Source organism: Ailuropoda melanoleuca, chromosome 2, assembly GCF_002007445.2.
Source record: "Ailuropoda melanoleuca isolate Jingjing chromosome 2, ASM200744v2, whole genome shotgun sequence".
In the NCBI taxonomy this organism is placed as follows: Eukaryota; Metazoa; Chordata; class Mammalia; order Carnivora; family Ursidae; genus Ailuropoda; species Ailuropoda melanoleuca.
In genome coordinates this window covers 95,619,422-95,644,051 of record NC_048219.1, presented here as the reverse complement: position 1 = coordinate 95,644,051, position 24,630 = coordinate 95,619,422, and the positions used below count along the sequence as shown (strand labels likewise).

Here is a 24,630-nt window from a genome sequence, read left to right as displayed (position 1 = left end):
CTTACATGAGCTGCCTGTGTGGCAATTCCAGGATGGGAAGACCCAGGAGCCAAGCTCAGGGAAGTCGTCATTGGTTTTCCAGTTATGCTGCTAGATGAATGAACTAATGGACAGCATTAAAGGAGAAAAGCCAGTGTTGCAAACTTGGGAGACAGTCAATCAGATGCCAGGTGAACTAAACAGAATAGCTTGAGAATGATCAATATTCAATTTTTGCAAATAATGACTAAAATAACTTGGCCATCCCAGGTCACACAGAAGAGTGAGTTTAGTGTGAATGGCTTGGTGGACAGAAACATAGTTTAGAATAAGATTTTAATTTTTATTCTTACAATTTTGATAAATCAGATAAAATATGAATGTTAATGAGCTGAGGAATATAATTATTACTGTAAAATTAATAAATATGTAGCAAGTACAGCCTACAAGTGTTTATGAAGTATTTAGAAAAAATCAATACTATATGTGTAGGAAAGAAATCAGTATATGAAGCAAATTTTTCCATTCTAACTTATCTGATAACAAACTATCTATAATTCAAGAGTATAATTATAACCCCAAATTCTCAGCTACTTGAAAAATTTGAAAATATAAAATACATCAAAAATTTACACTCACACTCAAATGTGCAGAAACATAATTTTGTTTCTTTTCCCCAACTGAATTTGATATGCTCATCAGCCCCTGCTTCCCCTGATGGCAGAAAAATCTAACCTTGATAATGAACAATAACTAGTTAATGCCCATTTAAAACTTAGTGCACTGTGTGAATATTGGGTTGTATCGATGTTTCCTCTTTCCCTCTTCTTCTTTCCCTTTCCCTGGGCAGATCACTGGCGGGAGGGCTTATGCATTATCCTGCACTAGGGGAGACTTGGGTACAAAATGTTGGCTTCTGTGGCTGCTGTCCATGGTACTTGCTTTGAGCTCAGGCTTTGAGGTCTGGTCCCTTGGACTCTCTCAGACCTCCAGATCCAGCCACCATCCTCGGTCCATCCATATCATGCATCCAGTTCTCATAGGCTAGGGGATCCTCAACGGTCTGCCTCCCGCTATACTAAAGTGACTAGGTTATTGTGAAGAACACTCAGACCTTTCTGTATTGTCATTTCCCTCAGCCATTTATAGTCTGTCTCCTTTCTGTTGAAGTTTTGCTCTGGGACCCTGCTGAACTTGAGACATCTCTAATAAACTGTAGCCATCACTGTTTGGGGAATGAGGGAGAAATAACTATGTTTTCCAAGATCTGTCTTGTGATCAATATGAATGTCCTCCCAAGCCTCAGCAGGTTTCAGTTTTGCAGAGAATTCAAGAAAAGGACCTACACTACTGTCTAACTATACTTTTGTCTTCACCAAATTTCTCCAAATGTCCCCCACCCAGGCTAGAAACAGCTTTTGTTGTCCTTAGTGTGACAGAAAATTACCATTTTGCAGTAGATGGCATTCTGTATACTAAAAAAAAAAAAAAAAGCAACCTACCCCAAATCTTTCAAACACTAATTTTTGCTATTTAAAAGATTTTTTTTTGGTCTTTATCTCTTTTTCAAGTATTTCCCTGTGACTCTTACTTTCCTAAATCACAGGTGACTGAAGTAGAGTGTTAAAAACATTTTTACAAATTGGAGAAGGTGGCCAACATTTAAAAAAGTATCATTATATATTTAAAACTATAAAAATGATTAAGAACTTATGTCCACACAAAAACCTGCACATGGATGTTTGCAGCAGCTTTATTCATGGTTGCCAAAACTTGGAAGCAACAATCATGTCCTTTATGAGGAGAATGGATAAATAAACTATGGTATATCCAGATGGAATATATTCAACATTAAAGAGAAATGAGCCATCAAGCCATGAAAAGGCGTGGAATAACTTTAAATCCATATTACTAAATGAAATAGGCCAATCTGGAAAGCCTACATACTATATGATTCCAACACTATGACATTCTGGAAAGGGATAATCTATGGAGACAGGAAAAAGAATCAATGGTTGCCAGGGCTTACAGTTGGGAGGCATGGGAGATGTATGAATTGGCAGAGCTCAGAGATTTTTTTTAGTGCAGTGGAACTATTCTGTATGATACCATAATGGTAGATACATGGCATTATACATTTGTCCAAACACAAAGAATACGCAACACCAAGGGTGAACTGTAAGGTAAACTATGGCTTTTGGGTGATTATAATGTGTCAACATAGATTCACCAGTTGAAACAAATGTACCATTCTGGTGAATGATGTTGATAATGAAAGAGTTTACCCATGGGTGAGGACAGAGGGCATGTGGGAAACCTCTGTACCCTCCTCTCAATTTTGCTGTGAACCTAAACCTCTCCAACAAATTTTATTTACAAAAAAATAAGTAAAAATAACGAATATTCAATGTAGTTTTTACTGATTTGTGGCAACAATTTAGAAAACAAACAGATCTTTTTTTAATGTAACTGAATCAAATTGAAAATATTTGAATATTTCAACAGATCAATGAGGAAGATTTTATATAAGTTATTGAAGAAAGAATTTTACAAAATATTTCTGAACCAAATAAATTTGTTGATGTTTTTTAAGTTTCCCAGAGTATTCCCCAAGCTTTATGAGCCATCCTTAAATATAATCAAAGATAAAAGTACCATAGTTGTTCTCAGAGATAAATCTAGACTTGATCTAAATACTTGACAAAAGAAGAAAATTAGAGCTCAAATTCATTTATTATTTAAAATATGAGCACATGTATTTCAGGGCAAATGGAGCACACGTGTTTCTTTTCTTTTCTTTTTTTTTTTTTTAAGATTTTTTATTTATTTATTTATTTAACAGAGAGAGACAGTGAGAGAGGGAACACAAGCAGGGAGAGTGGGAAAGGGAGAAGCAGGCTTCCTGCTGAGTAGGGAGCCCAATGCGGAACTCGATCCCAGGACCTTGGGATCGTGACCTGAGCTGAAGGCAGACACTTAACGACTGAGCCACCCAGGTGCCCACACATGTGTTTCAGTCAAAGAGATCTATTAATTTATGATCTATTAATATAATTCAACCTATTAGGAGTTTAAACAAAATACCCTGTATTTTTATTTAATAGGGAAAACAGCATTCATTTCCAGTTCAAATAAACAAACAAATAAATAAATAAGAAAATAAATGATTTATGTGTTAAATAGGAGTAGAAGGATATCTCTTTAATGTGATGTGGAGTCAGAATCAGTATTATATGTATTCTGGAAATATATAAAATATACTATTTTTTTTTGCAAAGCTCTGTACTGTGATTATTTAATATCGTTTAAAATGTTTTGGACAGGGGCACCTGCGTGTTGAGTGTCCAAACACCAGTCTGTTGAGTGTCCGACTCAGTATGACACAATGTTTAATTAATGAAAACAATTCATTGATAATGGAATTTTTTGAGATGTATTTCACATATGTTAGTTTCAGGTGTACAGCATAGTTACTCAATATGTGTATATATCGTGAAATGATCACCACAACAAGTCTTGTTAACAACCATCATACACATAGTTACAAATTTATTTTTTGTGTGATGAGAACTTTTAAGAGCTATTCTCTTAACAACCTTCAAACATATAATACAGTATTATTAACTGTAGTCACCATGCTGTACATTACATCCTATAACTTATTTATTTCATAACTGGAAGTTTGTACCTTTTGAGTTCCTCTTTACCCCTTTCCTCCACCCCTACCCCTTGTGTCTGGGAGCCACCAATCTGTCCTCTCTATCTATGAGTTCATTTGTTTCTTTCTTTTCTTTTCTTTTTTTTAAATTCCATACAATAGCAAATTTTAAAAACATGGAATTCACAGGAACTAATTTAATGATGAATATATGAACTAGGGTAAAAAATGATAACTTTAGGTGATGGGTCTCACAAAAAACATTTGAAAATAGGCTAAGACAGTGTGATCTTATATAGGAAGATGAAATACTTCAAAAATATCCATTCTTCTGCAAGTAGAAGTATCACTGGTAATAATTCTCAAATAAATTCCAATAAGCTATTTGAGATAAAATAATTCTGAAATTCAACTTTAAGATAAAATAGGCAAAAATATCAAATAATTCTCCTAACAGAATAAAGCAATAATAAGTAAAAGCAGACAGCAGGATTAATAATCCTTATCGCATATTGCAATTTTTCTAAAATAGTGTGGAACTTTAGAGGAAAAAATAGACATCTAGAAGTAGCCCTGGGTATATGAGTAGCTATTCATATAAAACAAAGGGATTCTGGTTGGGAGAACACATCTTCCTGAAACACACCCAAGCATCAGTATGGTCTAAATTCTTGCTGAAGGTAACATTTCAAAGCAGTGAAGAAAATCTGGCTTACACACTGGATCCCGTTGTAATAAACATGATTGTAGAAACTATCCTGTTTCTCTTGTATAATGGGAAGAATATTCACAACAAGCCAAGTTTGTTCTTTAAATAGCATTAACATTATAAAAGCAATTTGTAGTATTTTACTGGAAAGAATAGTAGTAAAAAAAATACAAAAATGAGTATCTCATATTCTTCCCAAAGACAACCATGACTAACAGTTTAGTGCATTTCTTCCAAGTCTGTACTGTATGAACAATTTTTTGTTGTTGACATCATAACTTGATTTCTCAATCAACATTATGCTCATTTGCCATTTTATCACACATGTTTAATAAGCACCATTAGACTAAGTAAATTTCCATTATATTAATTCTTGATTATTTCCTTTAAAGAAATTTTAAGGGATATTTGGATTATTTCTCATCTTTCATCTTTATAGAAAATAATTTGGCAATAATCATGTGCATAGGCTATTTTTGGTACAATGCAGACTTTTATTTTATTTTTTTTAAGATTTTTTTTATTTATTCGGCAGAGATAGAGACAGCCAGCAAGAGAGGGAACACAAGCAGGGGGAGTGGGAGAGGAAGAAGCAGGCTCCCAGCGGAGGAGCCTGAAGTGGGGCTCGATCCCATAACGCTGGGATCAGGCCCTGAGCCAAAGGCAGATGCTTAACCACTGTGCCACCCAGGCACCCCAACGCAGACTTTTAAACTAGGTCTCTCTGTAGGTGAACAGAGGTATATTATGTTTGTCCCTTGGCTTTCGTTTGGCCATACTCTCTCAGATGTTTGCACAAGAGATAAATATAAAGTTGTTGATTTTTTTTATTTTTCCCTCCTTCTATAAATTATTGTTTTATTTAGTATTAAAAAGGTTCAGAAAGGAAGTGAAATAGTTTTGTAAAATAAGCCCTTAAAAAGCGAGCAATTATAGTTATTTTTATGCAGGCTAATCAGTATCCTTTTAAATGTGCAATCAAGTGGCATCTATAATTATTTGAGCCACTTGGCTCGCACATACAATTGAAACTAGTAAAATTCACTCGGTTACTTTTCTTTCCTACTCTTTCAGGGCTTATAACTAAGGGTTGATTTTTTTTTTTTTTCTTTTCATAAAGCTTAGTTTTGGAGGAATTCCAGTACCAGGCAAACCTGGGACCTTTTTAAAGAAAAACTTCCATGGATGTATTGAAAACCTTTACTACAATGGAGTAAACATAATTGACCTGGCTAAAAGACGAAAGCATCAGATCTACACTGTGGTGAGTTAACATCTTTCTCAGCATGGTGGTTTCTAATCCGTTGGAGTAAGTCTTTGTCCCATCCCATCTCCTAACCTCTTTTTTTTTTATTATATTATGTTAATGTTAATCACCTAACCTCTTTATAATGTGTTTATATTCTACTCTTTGAGGTCCTATCAGTCTCCCAGGTGAAACTGGAGAGCAAGAGAAAAGCCAGGAACTGAGTCAGCGTGAATTACGTTATCAGGAGTAACAATACTATAGAGGCACCTGGAGAATTCCATTCTCCTGGCTATCAGTGGTATGCTAGCTGTGGGGAGTGTTTGCAGCTTACCGTGTGTTAACATCAATCTCTTTATTATCTCTGGGAAATGCAACAGTAAAGTCACAGATTCTATTACATTCTATAGCTTGGGAATCGTGTATTTGTCTCATTATTTGTATTAAAATATGGAATTTTGAACAAGAGAGGTTAAACTTTTTGCGTTTTTGAGATTTCCTTTGTAGCATTTATCATGCCTGCAAGTTACATACTTTTCTAATTCATTAACATTTATCTTCCCCAATGGACTGAGGGCCAGAGCTGTCTTTTTCTTTTTCACCACTGCATACATACCCAATACCTAGCAGAGCACCTTGTGCATAATAGGTACCCAAAATGGTGTTGATATTTCCAACTATGATTTTGGATTTGTTCTTTTCTCCTTCCACTTCTATCTGTTCCACTTCATATATTTTATATCTCTATTGTTTAGTACATACACAGGATTGCTGTCTTCATGGTGGATTGACCTTTTTATCATTATATAACATTCTCTCTATGATAATTATCTTTGCTCTGAAATCTACTGTATCTGCTATTAATATAAACACTCCTATTTTTTAAATTAATGTTTATATGATATATCATTTTTTTCATTCTTATACATTTAACTGGCCTATATCACACATTTGTAGTGAGTTCCTTGTAGACAGTAAATAGTACAGTCATTTTAAATCCACTTTGTCAACCTCTGTCTTCTTTTTTTTTTTAATTTTCCTTTATCTACCCCTGTTGATTATATAATTCTCTTATCCTTTCCTGTCTCTATATTTAAATCATTACCAGTGTCATTTTGCTTCAACTGTCAAACATAATTTAGAAAACTCAAGGGAAGGAAAATCCATTTTATTTACTATTTTTGCTTACTGTTATTCTTTATTCCCTCCTGAATTTTCCAGATTCCTTCCTTTATCCTCTTATTTCTGTTTTAAACAACTTCCTTTGCCATTTTTCAAGGTGTGTGCTGGTGACAAATTCTTAGTTGTCCTTCAATCTATGATGTCTTGGAAGCTATTCCATTCCTGAAGGATATGCTCTCTGTATAGAAGACTCTGGTTTGATTGTTTTCTTTCAGTCCTTGAAAAATATTAGGCCACTTTCTTCTGGCTTCAGTGGTTTCTGGTGACAAATCCACTATTACTAATATATTTTGCCTCATAGATAAGCTGTCATTTCTCTCTCAGTGCTTTCAAGATCTTTCCTTTGTCTTTTGTTTTCAGAAGTTTGACCATTATGTATTGTGTGATTTTTTTTTTAGGTTTATCCTGTTGGATTTCATTCAGTTTCTTGAATATGTGGGCTATTGTCTTTCACCAAGCTTAAGAAGCATTCTCTCACTTATTTGAGTAACATTTAGTCCTTATCTCTTTCTCTTATCTTTTCTGAATTCCATGACTATGAATGCTAGATCTTTCATTATAATCCCACAAATCCCTGATCCTCTGTTCATATTTTCTACTTGGTTTCTTTTGTATTTTGTTCAAATTGAGTACTCTCTATTGTTAGATCTTCAAGTTCACTAATTCTTTCCTTATTTTCTTCATTTTGTTATTGTGCATATCTGTTCATTATTTTTATGGCTGTTATTGTATTTTTCAGTTGTAAAACTTCATTTGGTTCTTCTTTACCTTTTTTGTTTCCTTGCTAAGACTTTCTATTTTTTACTGGGTCTTTCTATTTTCTTATTTGTCTCAATTATGTGATTGTTCTTGAAGGCTGCTTAAAACTATTTGTCACATAATTTTAACATTAGTTTTTTGTCATCTCATGGTTGGCATTTATTGATTGTCTTTTTTCATTCAATTTGAGGTTTTCCTATTTCTTGGTATGACAAGAGGATTTTTATTTTAACCTGTACATTTTAGGGATTATGTTATGATCAATTGTATTAGCTGTCTATTAGCTATTCTCTATTAGCTGTCTTCCTCTGACAGTATTCCAAAAGGGTAGAGGGGATTTTACCTCTTTTTTCCTAGGTGGGGGTACTGTCCAGGTTTCCCACTCAGACTCCATTGACACCTGAGGATAAGGTGGAGAGGAGTGAGAGCTGCAGCTCCCCGTAAGCTCTTCAGTGATACCTCCAACTGGCTGGGATATATATGAAAACTTCATTACTATTCTCCACATGACCTCCATTGCCATCACAGTGTGTATGTGTGGGGGGATGTCCTTGTTATCATTAGACTATGATGAAAGTCATGACTTGGCACTAAAACATGTCCAATACCATCCCTGTAGGAAGTGGATGGGGTTTCTCATAACTGCTCAGCAGGGGTACACGTCCAAGCTCTACCAGCCATGTGGTTTGAACTGATATTACAGGGAGAGCCTTGCTACTCTCTGATAAGGCTTAAAGTCCCTGCTCCCTACTCAATCTTCTCTGACCCAGTCTTGGTCAGGGGATTTGACACCTTGTTATAGCATGGATGAATGGAAACAGGGTCAGAGTTTTTTGTATGCTATTTGGTTGGCATGCAGCAGTTGCTGTCTAAAGATATTCTGTCTTACTATGCTGTCCCTTTCCTGGGCCTTTGATTATAGAGAACAGTCTTCTAATTGGGATTTTCTTTTTATCTGCACCAGTTGGTCTTCCCAAGTTGCTGACTTCTTCAGCAACAAGTCTAAAATGTATGAGACAAAAAGAAAATCTGGGGAATTCTTCACTGTTGTTCATTGGTTCTCAAGATCCTTAAGCATGCTTTCTTTTCTCCACCATTCAGAGTCTTCTTAGGTTTTTTCTTTTTTTTATATACATAATCTCTAGCAGTTTTAGTTGTACTTAGTGGGAATAATAGAGAAAATTACACTACTCTATCGATTCCCAGAAGTAGAAGTCCTTTAAACTGACACTCTTCCAAAAGCCATGACCAGAGTAGGCCACCGTATCATTTGACAGGCAAAATCTGATTCTCTTTGTAATCTGGCCAGCAGACTCTCTGGAAAACCTATGGGACCAATTGACCTTGATATTTATTTTCCCTCTTGATAAGTATACCATATAATGAATATTTTATTTCATTTGGGCATTTGAATTTTATATAGGTAAAGCATTTTCTAAAGGGCCATTGGATTCCAGGGTATGAGATAAACTAGCTTGAGAGGAACCATATGTGGGTTAAAGGTTGCAATTATTTTAAAAGATTAGTGCCAAATTTCTGACTCCTATAGTTTTGAAGAGTAAAGATGGTTCCAAGAAGGGGTTTATTCTCTGGCTTTGGTTCTAGGAGAGCCAGTGACATACTTACCCAACCTTGGCTCATGCTCAGGGGTCTTGACAATTATCTTATCCATGTGTACTTAGGCTGTCCGTCTCTCAATTGACCTAAGCACTAGATTGCTGGTAATATTTTTCTTGAGTCTGGTTCAGGAGACTTGAGCCATGTAAAATATACCCATGCCCATCCCATCCCCAATATTACTAACAAGTATTTCATAATATACCAGTGTCATTGGCAGTAAGATCCCATGCTACTGAAAGTTTAGTTTAGAGTAATGACATGAACATCAACACATCTGAAAGGCAGGACACTACCTGCTATTGTGTAAGGAGTTAGCAGAGTATGTTGAAACACAAGGAGCTCATGACATTGTTCACTTCCATTGTTTATAAACAGGTTCAAAAGTATGTAAGCCTGAGCCTTACATGTAAATAACTAAAATCCTCATGGATGTATTCAAAAAGGAAATATCCATGCATATTATGCATTAGAAATATCTTTAACGATGATATATGTTTAAAAATGTGCTGGTTACACAGAGCAAGAAAAGGAGAACATGGAGAAAAAATGAATTTCTGAATATTGGAAGCTTTCATCATCTCTTTTTTTCTGAGAGAATGATTAACCAAAACTTTAATAAACGTTTTGTTGATTTTACACTACTTTAGCACTTACCATGTTGCCTGAAACTTTGCTAGCATACTTCATTCCTCAGAGTTTAATTGGCGGTATTGTTAATGTGAAGCACAAGGAATCCATTTAGCACTAATGTACTTAGAAAAAAAAATCCCAAGAAAACTGTTTTACTTTGCAGGTAGACACCCTTTAGTTTTAACCTTCAAGACTTAAAGGGAAAAAAAAAAGAAACGTATTTTTATTCCAAATTGCTTCCATCACCTTGCTTAAGTGAGAATTCATATCACTACACACACACACACACACACACACACACACACACACACACCTTTATATACCTAGTCTTTTTCCTTAAGGGATTCCGTGAGGGAAGGTAGAGATTGCACTGCTAATTACAAGTACAAACTCTTTTATTCCCCTACTCAGACTTAAAGTGTTCCCCCAAAGACATAATATCAGCTACAAAATCAGCTTTGCTCCAAGTTACTAAGTCACTGCTGTGCTAAGTAAGGGTTTTTGAAAGGAATGGTGCTTTTGTCCTTTGCCAGTGTTCACAGACTCTCACTCAGTTATTGAGTCTTGGAAAGTTCACAGATTAGCAGGAGAGTTGAGGAATCAACAAATCAGGTAGCAAGGGTATGATAACACCCATAAATTAAAAAATGTGATTTAAGGCTCAAAGAAGCACCTGCATTGGCCTCATCCAGCACAAACCTCTCTAGCAGGCAGCACTCAGGGAGCATCCCCATTGCAATTTGTCATCCCCTTCTGTGGGACCTGCCCACTCCCTGGAGATTTAACAGCTGTTCTATGGGGATAATTCAATTTAGTCTTTATGGCTCGATTTGACTACAAGACGATCCTCCACATCCTGAAATGCAGTAAAACTAACAGCTGAAAGTAGACATAAAAAATACCTCTCTATTCTTCCTCAAATCTTTCATCCTATGCTAATATAGCACATATAATAAACAATCAGAAAGTAAATGGCCCATTGAAGTGTGTGTACAGTACCTGTAATGTGGATTATTATATACATAATATAAGGAATATATTGCCCTACTAGTTTCCTGAAAATGATTAATTTCATACCTTTCACTTCACAAGAAATGCTGCTTCCTTTCAGCTTGCTTTCTGAGTGTTACATCCCCTTTTCTAGAGGCAAGGAGAATAACGTGATTGGTTGGTGGCTGAGGTCTAACTTACTTCACTATAGGTCTTAAAATTTTTTTTTTTCATTTAAAGGAAGAACATATTAGAAATGGTCTTGCTGCTTTACTTTGTCTTCAGTAGAAGAGGGAAAAAAGCAAATGGCTAATAGCAGGACTATGGATATAGACTTGGCTTTGGAGCTAATTGACCATGTCAATTCACTTCTGTGCCTTTGTCTTCAAATAATTGAAATTAAGGAATTGAATGGGCGATAGCCAATACTAAGCACAAAGAATGATACTCCCAGCCTCATGGCTGAAATTGTTTAATGCAATCCCAAAATGTGTCTCCACTCAGCCGACAGGGAAGCCTCTCAGTCTTTTTAAGCCAGCACCTGCAGTAAAGTAATGGCTAATAGACCAGTTACAGTCCTAAACACGTAATTTCATATTCTAGGATCCCAACAAATAAGAAAGTAGATTGGTGACAGCTTAGGTTCTGAATCTGAAGTTTAGTTTATGAAATGGGCTTTGAGTAAATGTATTGCAAACTTGTTTACCTAATTCATTTGAGGAAATCGAATGGCCATCTCCAGTCCAGATTTTATCAAATGATGGGCTCCATTGAAATAAGGAATGTAAAAAAGATGTTGCCCAGGCGTACAGATAGGTAAAATAGCAGGCTTCTGTGAGATTTATTGTCTCTTGTTTGCATCTGTGGCCACGACACTCACTGCAGTATGGTTGTTTATTTCTTGCAGCTCTGAAGCCAAGAAAATATACTCAGAGATAAATATGAGTGTGCAGATGGGATCACACACACACTCACATTGTATATGCACACACACACATGAATGTGCACAAAGTGACAGCAACCTTTGTCCTACCTTCCTGTGACCCAGAAGTTCATGAAAATTGCTCAGAGAAAAGTCCCTAGTGTCTAGTGAAGCCTATAATCTCTTCAGTTTGTCCCCAGGATCATGTTTCATCTCTGTGAGTATGCTCTGTGATAAATGATACTTTCCCTTGATGGAAAGAATCACTTGAAAAAGCAACTAACATATCATGTTTTCTCTCTCCACAATCCTACTGTCTTCCACTGTCATTTAACCGTCTGAAATTCACATCACCTGCTTCTCTGTTTTATGCTCCTCATAACCTGGGAAAAAAAAACTAAATTATTAGCTTCCAGAGAAGTCACTTCCTTTCTTTTAGCGGACACATTAAAATTAGTTTCAAGGTGTATGAGGACTAATGTGATGCAAAGTTAAAAAAAATAAATAAACTAACAGTGGAATGGTCATCATCTTTGAAAATCATTCTACCTTAAATCAATGTTATGACTTGTTTTTCTAAGATGGTTGATTTCATAGCTCATCTAGTAAAATCATTGCTTGAAGGTATTATTCAAAATTTCTTTAAAATGTTAAAATTATACATTTCTGTATATATTTTTTAAAAGATTTTATTTATTTATTTGACAGAGAGAGAGAGAGAGACAGCCAGTGAGAGAGGGAACACAAGCAGGGGGAATGGGAGAGGGAGAGGCAGGCTCCCAGTGGAGAAGCCTGATGCAGGGCTTGATCCCATAACGCCCCGATCACTCCCTGAGCTGAAGGCAGACGCTTAACAACTGAGCCCCCAGGCGCCCCGTCATTTCTGTATATTTTTGATGAATATTTGGAATATACAAAATAAAACACAAAACCAGTCAGAAAGGAAAACACTGTTCTCATCTATATGTATTTTGTTTTCATATTTTAAATGTATATTTTATATAGCATAGACCATATTTTATTGACAATTTTATATCTTGCTTCTTATGGTTAATTTTTTCTTAAAATATGTTTTATATCTTTAAAAAATTTTTTAAAGATACTGTTATTTATTTGAGAGAGAGAGAGAGCATGAGTGGGGTGAGGGGGTGCAGAGCGAGAAGCAAGCTCCCTGCTGAGCAAGGAGTCCAATGCAGGGCTCCACCCCAGGACCCCGGGATCATGACCTGAACTGAATGCAGCCACAGTGCCCCATCTTTAAAATTTTTATTAGAAAATTTTTATCTTTTTATATATAAATATAATTTAAACATTAACTCAATTCACCAGAGTGCCTTTAAAATTCTACTATGCTTAGGGGCTCATGGGTGGCTTAGTTGGTTACGTGTCTGACTCTTGATTTTGGCTCAGGTTATGATCTCAGGGTCCTGGGATTGAGTCCCTCATTGTGTTCCACACTCAGTGCAGAGTCTGTTTGTCCATTTCCCTCTGCTCCTCCCTACTGCTCTCTCTCTAATCATTTTTTTAAAAAATCTTTAAAAAAGAAAGATTCTACTGTGCTTAAATTTTGACTGGCTTGCATTTTTACTACCAAAAATAATGTGGAAATTGCAAGCATAATGAAAACGTAATTTCTAAAAGTTAGAATAGATAACCAGGAGTGAAGATTATTGGGTGAACAATTACGGATTTTTGACTCAATTGTTTACAGTCTGTACCAGTTTTCCTATACACACAGTGTGCAGAGGCACCTGCTTCTCCTGTTCCTACTTTCCCTTCATTTGAATATTCAAACACCTTTTAAAAGGGTGAGGTTAATTTGCAACAATATGGATAGACATACAGGGGAGGGCAAGTAAGTCAGAGAAAAACAAATATATGATTTCACTCATGTAGAATTTAAGAAAAAAAACAAAGAAGAAAAGAGGCAAGGAAACAAAAACAGACTTTTTAAAAAAAGATTTTATTTATTTATTTATTTATTTGACCGGGGGGAGGGTGGAGAGAGAGAGAGAGAGAGAGAGAGCAGAAGCAGGCAGAGGGAGAAGCAGGTTCCCTGCTGAGCAGAGAGCCAGATGCAGGGCTAGATCCCAAGATGCTGGGATCATGACCCAGGCCAAAGGCAGATGGTTAACCAACTGAGCCACCCAGGTGCCCCAAAAACAGACTCTTAAATGCAGAGAACAAACTGTTGCCAGAGCGGAGGTGGATGGGCGATGGATGAAATACCTAAAGGGGATTAAGAGTATGCTTAAATTGGTGAGCACTGTGAAATGTCTAGAATTGTAGAATCATTAGATCATACACTTGAAACTAATATAACACAGTATATTAGTTATACCTCAATAGAAAAATTTAAAAAAGAGCAGATTTAAATGAAACTTGAAATCAACTCAGGTTCTTTTCTCCTGCAAAACTTCCAGCTAATGAGCTAAGTGAATTTTTTTATGTTCTTTTTTCCCCCAATAATACCAGCAATGATAGTCCCTTCCTTTGAAGACATCTTGTCTCAGAGAGCTGTCTTATGTATAATCATGATGCCACAAAACATGATGCTAATACTAGAGGAGAGTAAAGGCGGGTGACAGATGAACCTGTGGTTGTGTTCACTTCTTTGTCCCTGAAACCTCTGTGAGAGGCAGACAGGGGCAGACATTGTTATCCACACTTTATACTGAAAGATGTTTTATGCCCAGGACCAGGGAAAGTCAATGATATATAGTCAGCGACTGTGTCATTCACAGTCTTCTTCCTCTTCTTCTGGAAAGCACTACACCATCAGCTTTTATTCATTTTTATTATACATCTATTTTTTCCTAGGGCCTTGAATGACTTTCACACCAAAGTGGGGGAAAAAAAGTACAAGGCTGGGCAGATTCGTGAATAGCACTGCTTACCTGGGAATTGAAGATCAGTGAGGTGTTTCAGAAATGGCCCCTATGTAATTTGCTAATTGCCAAATAAATCTCTCTGGGGTATCTCTTGCAATGTATGAGTATTGGGGCAGAATCCTTGCCTGCAGCCAGAGGATGAGAGATGGCAGCAGAGGCAGTGCTTGGGATGAGTCGAACTCCCTTACACCCACATGGCTGTGATTTCGGCAGGAGCGCCTCACTGGTTTTGTGGCTCTCAGTGTGTCCAGTTGCCAGCATCTGGCTGCCAGGCTCTTCCTTCTGCATTTAAGGATGTGGCCAAGAGTCTTGCACAGGGATTCTTTTTTTCTCCCTCAGCCTTTTGCGACCAGTGGCTCTTGTATTTGGTGATGGAAACTTCTGTGCTGGGGTTTTGAATCCTTCATGATCAGCTCCTCCAAGAGATAGAAGTTTATTTCCCAAAGTTTCGTGTCAATGCTTCTTTTCTAGCCAGGTCTGGATGCTTCACTGTTTCTGGAATTCATTATATGCAAACCCACTTCTAAGCCTTTTCATTCCATGTTGCTCCTGTAATGAGCTGCTTTTCTCCTTTGGCTCTTCCCTGACCTAGCCCCAAACCAGCCATCCTTCTCTAAACTCACAAGTAAGGTTAACTTTTTTTTTTAAAGATTTTATTTATTTATTTATTTGACAGAGATAGAGACAGCCAGCGAGAGAGGGAACACAAGCAGGGGGAGTGGGAGAGGAAGAAGCAGGCTCATAGTGGAGGAGCCTGATGTAGGGCTCGATCCCAGAACGCCGGGATCACGCCCTGAGCTGAAGGCAGAGGCTTAACGACTGCACCACCCAGGCGCCCCTAGGGTTAACATTCTGAATCAGGATGAGACTCAAAATATTTAATGACTTCTTGAAGTGGAGCAGAGTACTGAAATTCCCAGGCTGGGCTAACCATGGACCCTTGAGTTCCTGCCTTGTGGGGTGGCCCAGAGAGACCTGTCAATCAGGCAGACAAGACTAGGTTCAGGGAACCCCTTAGGATCTTTGGGCTGTGGCTTTATGGCAAATAATTAGGAAGTTTCAAAACTTTAGAAATGGAACCACACTTAGGGAATACTAGTGTGAACCTGCTGCATTCCTTCCCTGCCTGCGTCAACTCCAGGGGCTGTCTGTGGCTTTCTGGAGTATAGGGCTGGGGAGAATCATGGCGCCAGGTCCAGAAGCCTGCATAGAAGAAGGTGCTGTGATCCATAGGCAGAATCCACCATGAGTTTGGGAATGGTGTAGTGTCAAATGTGCTGTGTCTGTTAGCCTTGTGTGGCCATTCCAGATCCCACCTTCTCCTCGGAGCACCTTTCACCACTCAGCTCCATTATGCTTTCTTTGCTGTGACACTCACATTTCTACCACATGACATAACTCAGCATTTGATTCATCATTATCATCAAAACAGTTTATTGAGTACCCTTGCCTTTAATGGATGAGAAACTTGAAGCCTCTCTGTCCCAGCATCCACATACTGGGCATTGGATCACCATTCAGAACTCAGAATTAAGACCTGATGCACTTACTTTGCCTGTCTCCTCATCAGGTGCTTTCTAGTCTCCTGGCCACCATTTTGATGGCCACCCTTCCTCATCGCTTCTCACTTGCCTCAATAGTTTGACATATACTTTTTATTCATTTTGCCACCTTGATTACTCTCAATGATTATCAGTGATACTCTCAATGATTCCATTTAGTTTTATAGCCTCTGCTTTCTTACTTTGACTACAGCCCTGTCCTCCCAACAGTGCTCCTGAGTACCATTTCCCCAGCCACTGAAAACTATTGGCAGGATGCAAAATATGTTACAAGAATTAAGGAGGAGAAATCACAGGGCTAGTAGGTTCAGGAAAGACTTCATGAATGTGCAGGAACGTGATGTAGGTTTTGAAGACATCTCTTTAGACAATTCCAAGGTAATAGGAAGGCATTTTGAGCAGGGGTATGGAAACTCAAAATGGGGACATGGTATTTCTGAGAAACAAAATCAACATACCTTTCTGTTCCATTCATCATGTTGAAATATGCATAATGAAGGCACTGTGTATTGGAGAAGAGAATAATCTTTGAAGGCAGTAAGATTAAATCCCACCATCACCACATAATAGCTACAAAATCCAGACAAAATTACTTGACCTCATCATGTTTCAGTGTCATCATCTTCAAGGTAAAACTAATAAATGCCTACTTTATAGATTGGTGACTCCTGGGATATTATAAGCATTGAATCACTAATAGTTAATAATAGTGTTATAATTATTTTTATTGCCCACTTTGCTCACCATTTCTCATTGTATGTTCCCCCTGAAGACCATAGTCCTATGACTCTGTATATCCTGTTACATAAATGGCCTTCTACAAGAACAAATCTAAAGTTTTTAGGTCAATGATTATTAATATTTTAGGGGGCACATATACCTTGAAGAACAGAATGAAAATTATGAAAACATTTTATTTTGTATAACATTTTTGGAGCACTAGATACCCCTGAAGTCCATCTATGGACAGTAATTTAAAAGCTTCAGAATACATTTTAGATTATGAAAATAATAGATAAAATCAAACCTTTTCTGTATCTTTATAAGTTTCTAATAATCTTATATAAATTCCCCTTGTTAGATCATCAGGACCTCAATAAGTAGGGACCTGACACTGAATCTGTTCCTTGTGGGACAGGAGGACTGGCTTCTTAGAAGCTCTTCACTTTGTGCCACAAGATTTAGAACACACCTCTATCAGGGTCCAGGTTGTTTGAAAAGGAAAAATTTATTATATATATATATATTTTTTTTTTTTTAAATGTTAGCTAGTAGAAGGTGGCTAACTGCTAAAACGGGTAAAGGATGACTTAATGGTTCAGAAAGAGCAAGTGCAAAAAATCAGGTACTTTCTCTAGGCTGAGGGAAAATAGTGAAGGAACTAGGGACAAGGAAATCTCCCCCTACCTGCCTATCAGGCTGAGATTCACACGTCTTCAAAGTGGATGTTTACCAGGGGACCATGTACTTTGCCGGTAGCAACAAAGCTTGCCAGGCAGCACAGGTCTAAGCTGCCTGTGGGAGCTGCTACCAGTGGGGAAAGTGTGAGCTGAGGGCGCAGCTGGAGCTCAAATGTGCAGCTGGAGCTCAAATGTGCAGAATTAGTGGGCTCCCCGCTGACCATCAATAATGGAGGACAGAAACCCAGCAGAGAAGTCCGCCAAATGGTATCTCCTTACAGTGGCCCTCTAGTGCCCTCTACTGGCAAATCCTAACATTTGGGCAGGAAATGTTAACAGGGTCCAATCTCAGTGTCAAGTGCAGGACAAAGAAGGGTGGCTTTGGAGCTGAAACTCAGAAACGGATAACTGACACACTGTCTAATCTCTTTTCTTCCTTTTAAATTGTAGTTAAAAACCAGAGGCACAGGACATCTGGAAGAGGGGGTAGGGAAGACAAAGGGAGGCACGTGCTTGTTCATGGTTTAATATCACCTGAGCATAGCCTTATGTATGAGCACAAACTCTTAAATACAGGTACGGGCTCTTGTGAGTAGGGAGATATTAATTTATTTCATTTTGTCATTACCGATTTCCTCAATAGAAAATAGTGAAACTACGCTTACTCTCTTTTATAGGTCCATGCAATTTATTACATAAAAAGGAATTTCTCATACTCAAAAAGTTTGGGGTATGCTATAGGTATACCTGCATTTAAATCACCCAAACAATTTACCCCTCTGATAAGGATTTGCTATGCCACAATTCTCCTAAAACTTACTCGCATATTTCACCTGAAGGTTTTCACATGCAACTCACTGCCCTCCTTTGAAATGGTTTTATTTATTTGCCATTTCTTTTCACCCTTTTCTCTAATATCCTAGTTCAGCTCATCCTTCTATTGCTAAGTCAGCTCCTGGGGTTATCCATTTGCACCCATGGTGGTCAATTATTACATCAATTTCTTCCCTGACAATAAGTTCCAAAATTTACTTTGCGTCTGCCAAGGAAACAAGCCCTCTGAAGGACATTAATATTTGTCCTTATTGCATCAATACAGTCCAGTAGCTAAATAAACATCTTCTCTTTTAAAAATAATAAGGATAATTTTAAAATAATTTAAAAGTGAAATGGTTGACTAGGCCTTTAAGAAAGGTACCCTGAGATTAAGAATATGGCTAAATGGACACATTCAGCCTCCACAAGCCACAGTTATGAGTCTGATAGAAATCTTGTGTCCGAATGGATTTGGGGCCAAGGGCATGCCCTAAAATCCACCATTTACCTCAGTTTTGGATGATGCATTGTGGAAGCTTACAAGCACAGAATGATTGTTTTGAGCACTGCAAGAACACAGCTGAGAATCAGACCCTGAGGGTGGAGCATTCAGTGCTAGTTTCTCAAGGTGAATGAAGATCAGAGAGCCCCAGAAGATACTCTTAGTTACATAGGCTGAGGTTTTGGTGAATGCTCATCACTCTATATTCATGGGCAAATACAGTACCCACTACTGAATCCATAGCAAGAGCCTGTACTTTATTCTTCCAGGAAACTAGAAAGCCCATGAATTTTACCAGACTTTGAACCTTTAACAGTGTCATGCTGGCAAAAACCATTAAGACAATCTAAGCATCTAGTTTTTTGTGGTTTTTTTCATGTTTTTACTCATAAAATTAAGTGCTTATAACCAGGGTATGTGTCAAATTTTAGTGCTTTGTGACTGATAGCCCTACAACCTCATACCCTTTTTAAGAAGCAGTGGGTCCCCATGTTTTATAAATGTGTGAGATAATTAGAGCTGATAATGCTCTGGGAAAGCACAAGAATCACAGTCCTCCCACAAATATAATTAAATAACCAGAATATCGACCAAAAAGTATCTTAAAAATGATATGTAATTTCCGCTTTCCCAAGAGAATTCATGTTTACAGACTATAGGAAATTTGGAAAACACAGAAAAGTAGAAAGAAAGAAAAAATCACCTGCATTCCCATCAAACAAGGGCAACCATAAATGCTATGCCAATGTAGATTTTCCGGTCTTCTTTCTTAAAAGGAATATTCTTTCATGTAACTTCTTTTCCCACCCCTTCTCATCTACATAGTCTGTAATGAAACAGCAACAGACTGAGTATGTTAGTATGTGGCAGACACTCCGTCAACTACTCTTCATATTTATCTATTTCAATCCTAGATTTCACCCTATGAAATGGACAACTATTTGTGGTTTTATTTCAAAGTTGAGAAACATGAGTCTTTTTGTTTTGTTTTGTTTGTTTTTTTATTATATTATGTTAGTCACCATACAGTACATCCCCGGTTTCCAATGTAAAGTTCGATGATTCATTACTTGTGTATAACATCCAGTGCACCATGCAATACGTGCCCTCCTTACTACCCATCACCAGTCTATCGCATTCCCCCCTCCCCCTCCCCTCTGAAGCCCTCAGTTTGTTTCTCAGAGTCCATAGTCTCTCATGCTTCATTCCCCCTTCTGATTACCCCCCCTTTCTTTATCCCTTTCTTCCCCTACTGATCTTCCTAGTTCTTATGTTCCATAGATGAGAGAAATCATATGATAATTGTCTTTCTCTGCTTGACTTATTTCACTTAGCATTATCTCCTCCAGTGCCGTCCATGTTGCAGCAAATGTTGAGAATTCGTTCTTTCTGATAGCTGAGTAATATTCCATTGTATATATGGACCACAGCTTCTTAATCCAGTCATCTGTTGAAGGGCATCTCGGCTCCTTCCATGATTTGGCTATTGTGGACAATGCAGCTATGAACATTGGGGTGCATATGGCCCTTCTCTTTACTACGTCTGTATCTTTGGGGTAAACACCCAGTAGTGCAATGGCTGGGTCATAGGGTAGTTCAATTTTTAACTTTTTAAGGGACCTCCACACTGTTTTCCAGAGTGGCTGTACCAACTTGCATTCCCACCAACAATGTAGGAGGGATCCCCTTTCTCCACATCCTCTCCAACAATTGTTGTTTCTTGCCTTGTCTATCTTTGCCATTCTAACTGGCGTAAGGTGGTATCTCAGTGTGGTTTTGATTTGAATTTCCCTGATGGCTAATGATTTTGAACATTTTTTCATGTGTCTGTTAGCCATTTGTATGTCTTCATTGGAAAAGTGTCTGTTCATATCTTCTGCCCATTTTATGATTTGTTTATTTGTTTCTCGTGTATTGAGTTTGAGAAGTTCTTTGTAGATCTTGGATACCAGTCCTTTATCTGTGGNCCAGTTGTCCAAGATACATATTAGGAAGTCTCTATCCCTGGCCTTTCTGATGCCACATCCATGTTCATCTGCTGTGATATGCTTTATGCACATTTTATAACCAGCTGTAATCATTGAGTTTCTAAATTTTAGCTAAAGTAACATTACATCAGAAAACTGATGATCAACAAATGTTGAATAAGTAAATGGGTTTTTTTAATAGGAGGAGAAAGGACTAATTTGAATTCCCAGCAAGGAAGCTAACATACTACAGATAGTACGTACTTAAGAAATATTTATTTAAGCTAGTGCTGGGATGATTATACCAAGACAAACTTGCAGCATCTGAGTAGCTGTGAGAATGTCTCCTCATTTAACACTGGAGAGTAGAAGCATCTTCTGAAGGGAGGCTGTTTCTCCCTATACATAGTGATCTTCACATATAAGGAAGAGATCCTTTACACCACCGAACTCTTAACCACCTGAGGTAGAAAATTAGAAGATGATCTTTGGGGGGTGACTGGGTGGCTCAGCCAGTTAAGAGTATGTCTTTGGCTCAGGTCATGCTCTCAGGGTTTTGGGATTAAGCCCCACGTCAGGCCCCCTGCTCAGTGGGGAGTCTGCTTCTCCCTCTCCCTCTGCTCCTACTTGTGCTTTCTCTCACTCTCTCTCCCTCAAGTAAATAAATAAATAAATCTTTAAAAAAATATGATCTTCAGGATATCTACCCCCACTAATGATTTCTATGTCCCTAATGCAGAAGTGGTTGCTGCCTACAGAAAAACCACTGTATGAGTCAGGAGCTGTGGCTTCTCCATCTGATATGGTTACTAGATAGTTGGATAAACTTCAGGATTAACTTATTTTTTCTGGTATTGTGCCTGGGAAACATTCTTTAGAACATCTAAAATACCTTTCAGGGGCATTTGGGTGGCTCAGTCGGTTAAGTGTCTGCCTTCAGCTCAGGTCATGATCTCAGGGTCCTGGGATCAGGCCCCGCGTCAGGCTCCCTGCTAAGTGGGGAGTATGCTTCTCCCTCTCCCTCTTCCTGCCACTCTACCTACTTGTACTTGTGCTTGCTCTTTTTCCCTCTCTGTGACAAATAAATAAAATCTTTAAAAATCCTCTAAAATACCTTTCAACACAAACATTTCATTGAGGAGAATTATTTAAAAGCACTCTATCACTGTGTTAGTTTACAAGGACTTCCATAACTACCGCGGGCTAGCTTGGATCAAACAATAGAAATTTATATTCTCACAGTTCTGGAGAGTAGAAGTCTGAGATCAAGGTGTCAGGAGGTTTGGTTTCTCCTGAGGCCTCTCTCCTTGGCTTGCATGTGGGCACCTTCTGCCCAGGGCCTTAACTGGCCTCTCCTCTGTGTCTCCATACAGCTGATTTTTCTCTGTGTCCAATTTTCCTCTTCTGGTGTCTACCAGTTAGATTGGATTAGAGGTCACCCTAATGACCTCATTTTAACTTAATCCCCTCTTTAAAGGTCTCATCTCCAAATACTATCCCATTCTGAAGTACTGGGGGTTAGAGTTTCAACATGTGGCTTCTGGGGAAACACAATTCAACAATCACTTAAAATTTTATTATCTGAAGACCATAGGAAGTGCTTGTATTAGTTCTCTATAGCCTCCCTTGCCTCCTCAACAAAACAGTAACATAGAGACAAGAGGCCCCAGGAAGCAGTTAGAGACTTCAGACTATTCCACCCTTCAAGGAAGCCATTCTTACTCTGTGGCTTCTATCCTAAGAGTCCCAGTAGGCTTCTGGAACTTGAGGTATCATATCTACATGCAAAGCTTCAGAGGAGGGAGAAAAACAGAGCCAAAAGGAGTATCCCTGTCAGCTAAGTCAGCGCTTTTTAAGGCTTCCAGGAAGTCCTAACCAATGCTTCTGCCCTGCCATGCCTTGTAGACCAGACTAAGTCACCTGAGAATACAGATCTGCAAGGGGAGTGGGGACATGTAGCCACCCACTTGAACATAGTGTTGTCTTAAACAAATTGGAGTTCCACTACGAGAAAAGCAAGGAGAATGGATTTTGAGTAGGTAACTGGGGATGTCTGCCTAAGTCTCTTTGAACAATAAAGGTCAGTATATGAGAATTCTCATGTAAAAAGTGTTACAGTTTTTACTTTGGTGTCAAGGTCTACCATCACCATTATAAGGACACTGTGGACTTGTGCTATCCAATGTGGTAGCCACTGGCCATGTGTGGCTATTGAGCATTTGAAATGTGTTTAGATCAAACTGAGATGTGCTGGAAAAATTAAAAAAAAAACTCAGTAATTTTAATATTGACTATATGTTTAAATAATATTTGCATGTATTGAGGTAAATAACCCAATATTCAAATTAAAATTAAGTTAATCTCTTTCATTTTACTTCTTTCTTTTTAATATAGCTACAGAAAATTTTATTTATTTTTTTTTTATTTATTTTTAAAGATCTTATTTATTTATTTGAGAGAGAGCAGAGCAAGAGAGAGAAGGATAGCGGGGAGGGGGCAGAGGTGGGACAGAGGGAAAGGGAGAAGCAGGCTCCCTGCTGAGCAGGGAGACTGACTCAGGGCTCCATCCCAGGACCCTGGGATCATGACCTCTGCCACAGGCAGACCCTTAGCCAACTGAGCCACCCAGGTGTCGTGCTACAGAAATTTTTAAATTACGTATGTGGCTCACATTATATTTCTCTTAGACAGTGTTGATCTAGCATATTCACTACCCCAAATATAACAATTTTAGCTTCTAGTTTCTAAAGTTATTTTTATTAGGAAAACTTCTAAAATGTTTATTTAGAGATAATTGTAATAATCAGAGTGAGATGTGTTTCTTCTCATTTCTAAATCATTATTGATAAAACTGAGAAGCTGACTTTTATAATGTATTAATTTTTGAGCTGTAAATTTGCTTAATTTTCCAGGCCAGTTAAGGATACTAGCCCTACACATACACTTGATACTTTTCAGTCTCTTCCCAGGACACCAAGAAGCCCGTAGTATGTTTTCAGAGCTAAGAACATTTGTTCCTCACTGAAGTGAATTTAGTCTTAAAAGGCATCATGTACATGCTTGTAGAGTGGAAAGTTGCTTTGTTTGCGGGCCAAACGACTCGTACAAGAGAGTTTACTCAAAAGGAAAAAGTAAACACATGTTCACACACACATGCGTGCACACTTTCTTTCGACTTTACTACCATGATGACTTGTCACCTTTGCCTACTTTGGTGGAGTAAACACATAACTGAAGATTGCAATGGAAAGAACAAACAATTCTAAAATTATTCAGGTGCGGGAACCATTTGAAAACTAGTAGTCGTTGGGCTTCATATCCCTCTGCTTCTATCCCTACTTGGATTAACTGCTATTATTTATTTCTCTTAATAATCCACACTAATGTCCTTGATACCAGTTACTAATTCTCAATATTGTTGTCATGAAAACTTTCAAATGATACTTGGAAAATGATTTATTTATTTATTAAAGAGTTTGTTTATTTATTTATTTGATGGAGAGAGAGACAGCCAGTGAGAGAGGGAACACCGGCAGGGGGAATGGGAGAGGAAGAAGCAGGCTTCCAGCAGAGGAGCCTGATGTGGGGCTCGATCCCAGGACCCTCAGATCACGCTCTGAGCCGAAGGCAGATGCTTAATGAATTTAGACTTCCATTTTAAAAGTTTTAATTTTTCATTTTAAATAAATTTTAAATGAAGAAAAAATAATTATGTGAATAAAAATCCCCATAATTCCAGAAGCCAATTAGAGCCACTATTTAGCAAAGTGGTCTCTGTTCTATACCTACATATTTAT

General features: G+C 37.8%; 1 protein-coding gene across 1 annotated transcript in view; it reads left to right on the top strand.

Moving 5' to 3' along the window:
* CNTNAP5 (contactin associated protein family member 5) overlaps positions 1-24,630 on the top strand; it is an 820,239-nt gene that overhangs the window by 393,575 nt on the left and 402,034 nt on the right. The window contains exon 7 of the mRNA XM_034654380.1: positions 5,467-5,610. Coding sequence (XP_034510271.1) covers positions 5,467-5,610 — 144 coding nt within the window. The remainder of the gene's footprint in view (positions 1-5,466; positions 5,611-24,630) is intronic.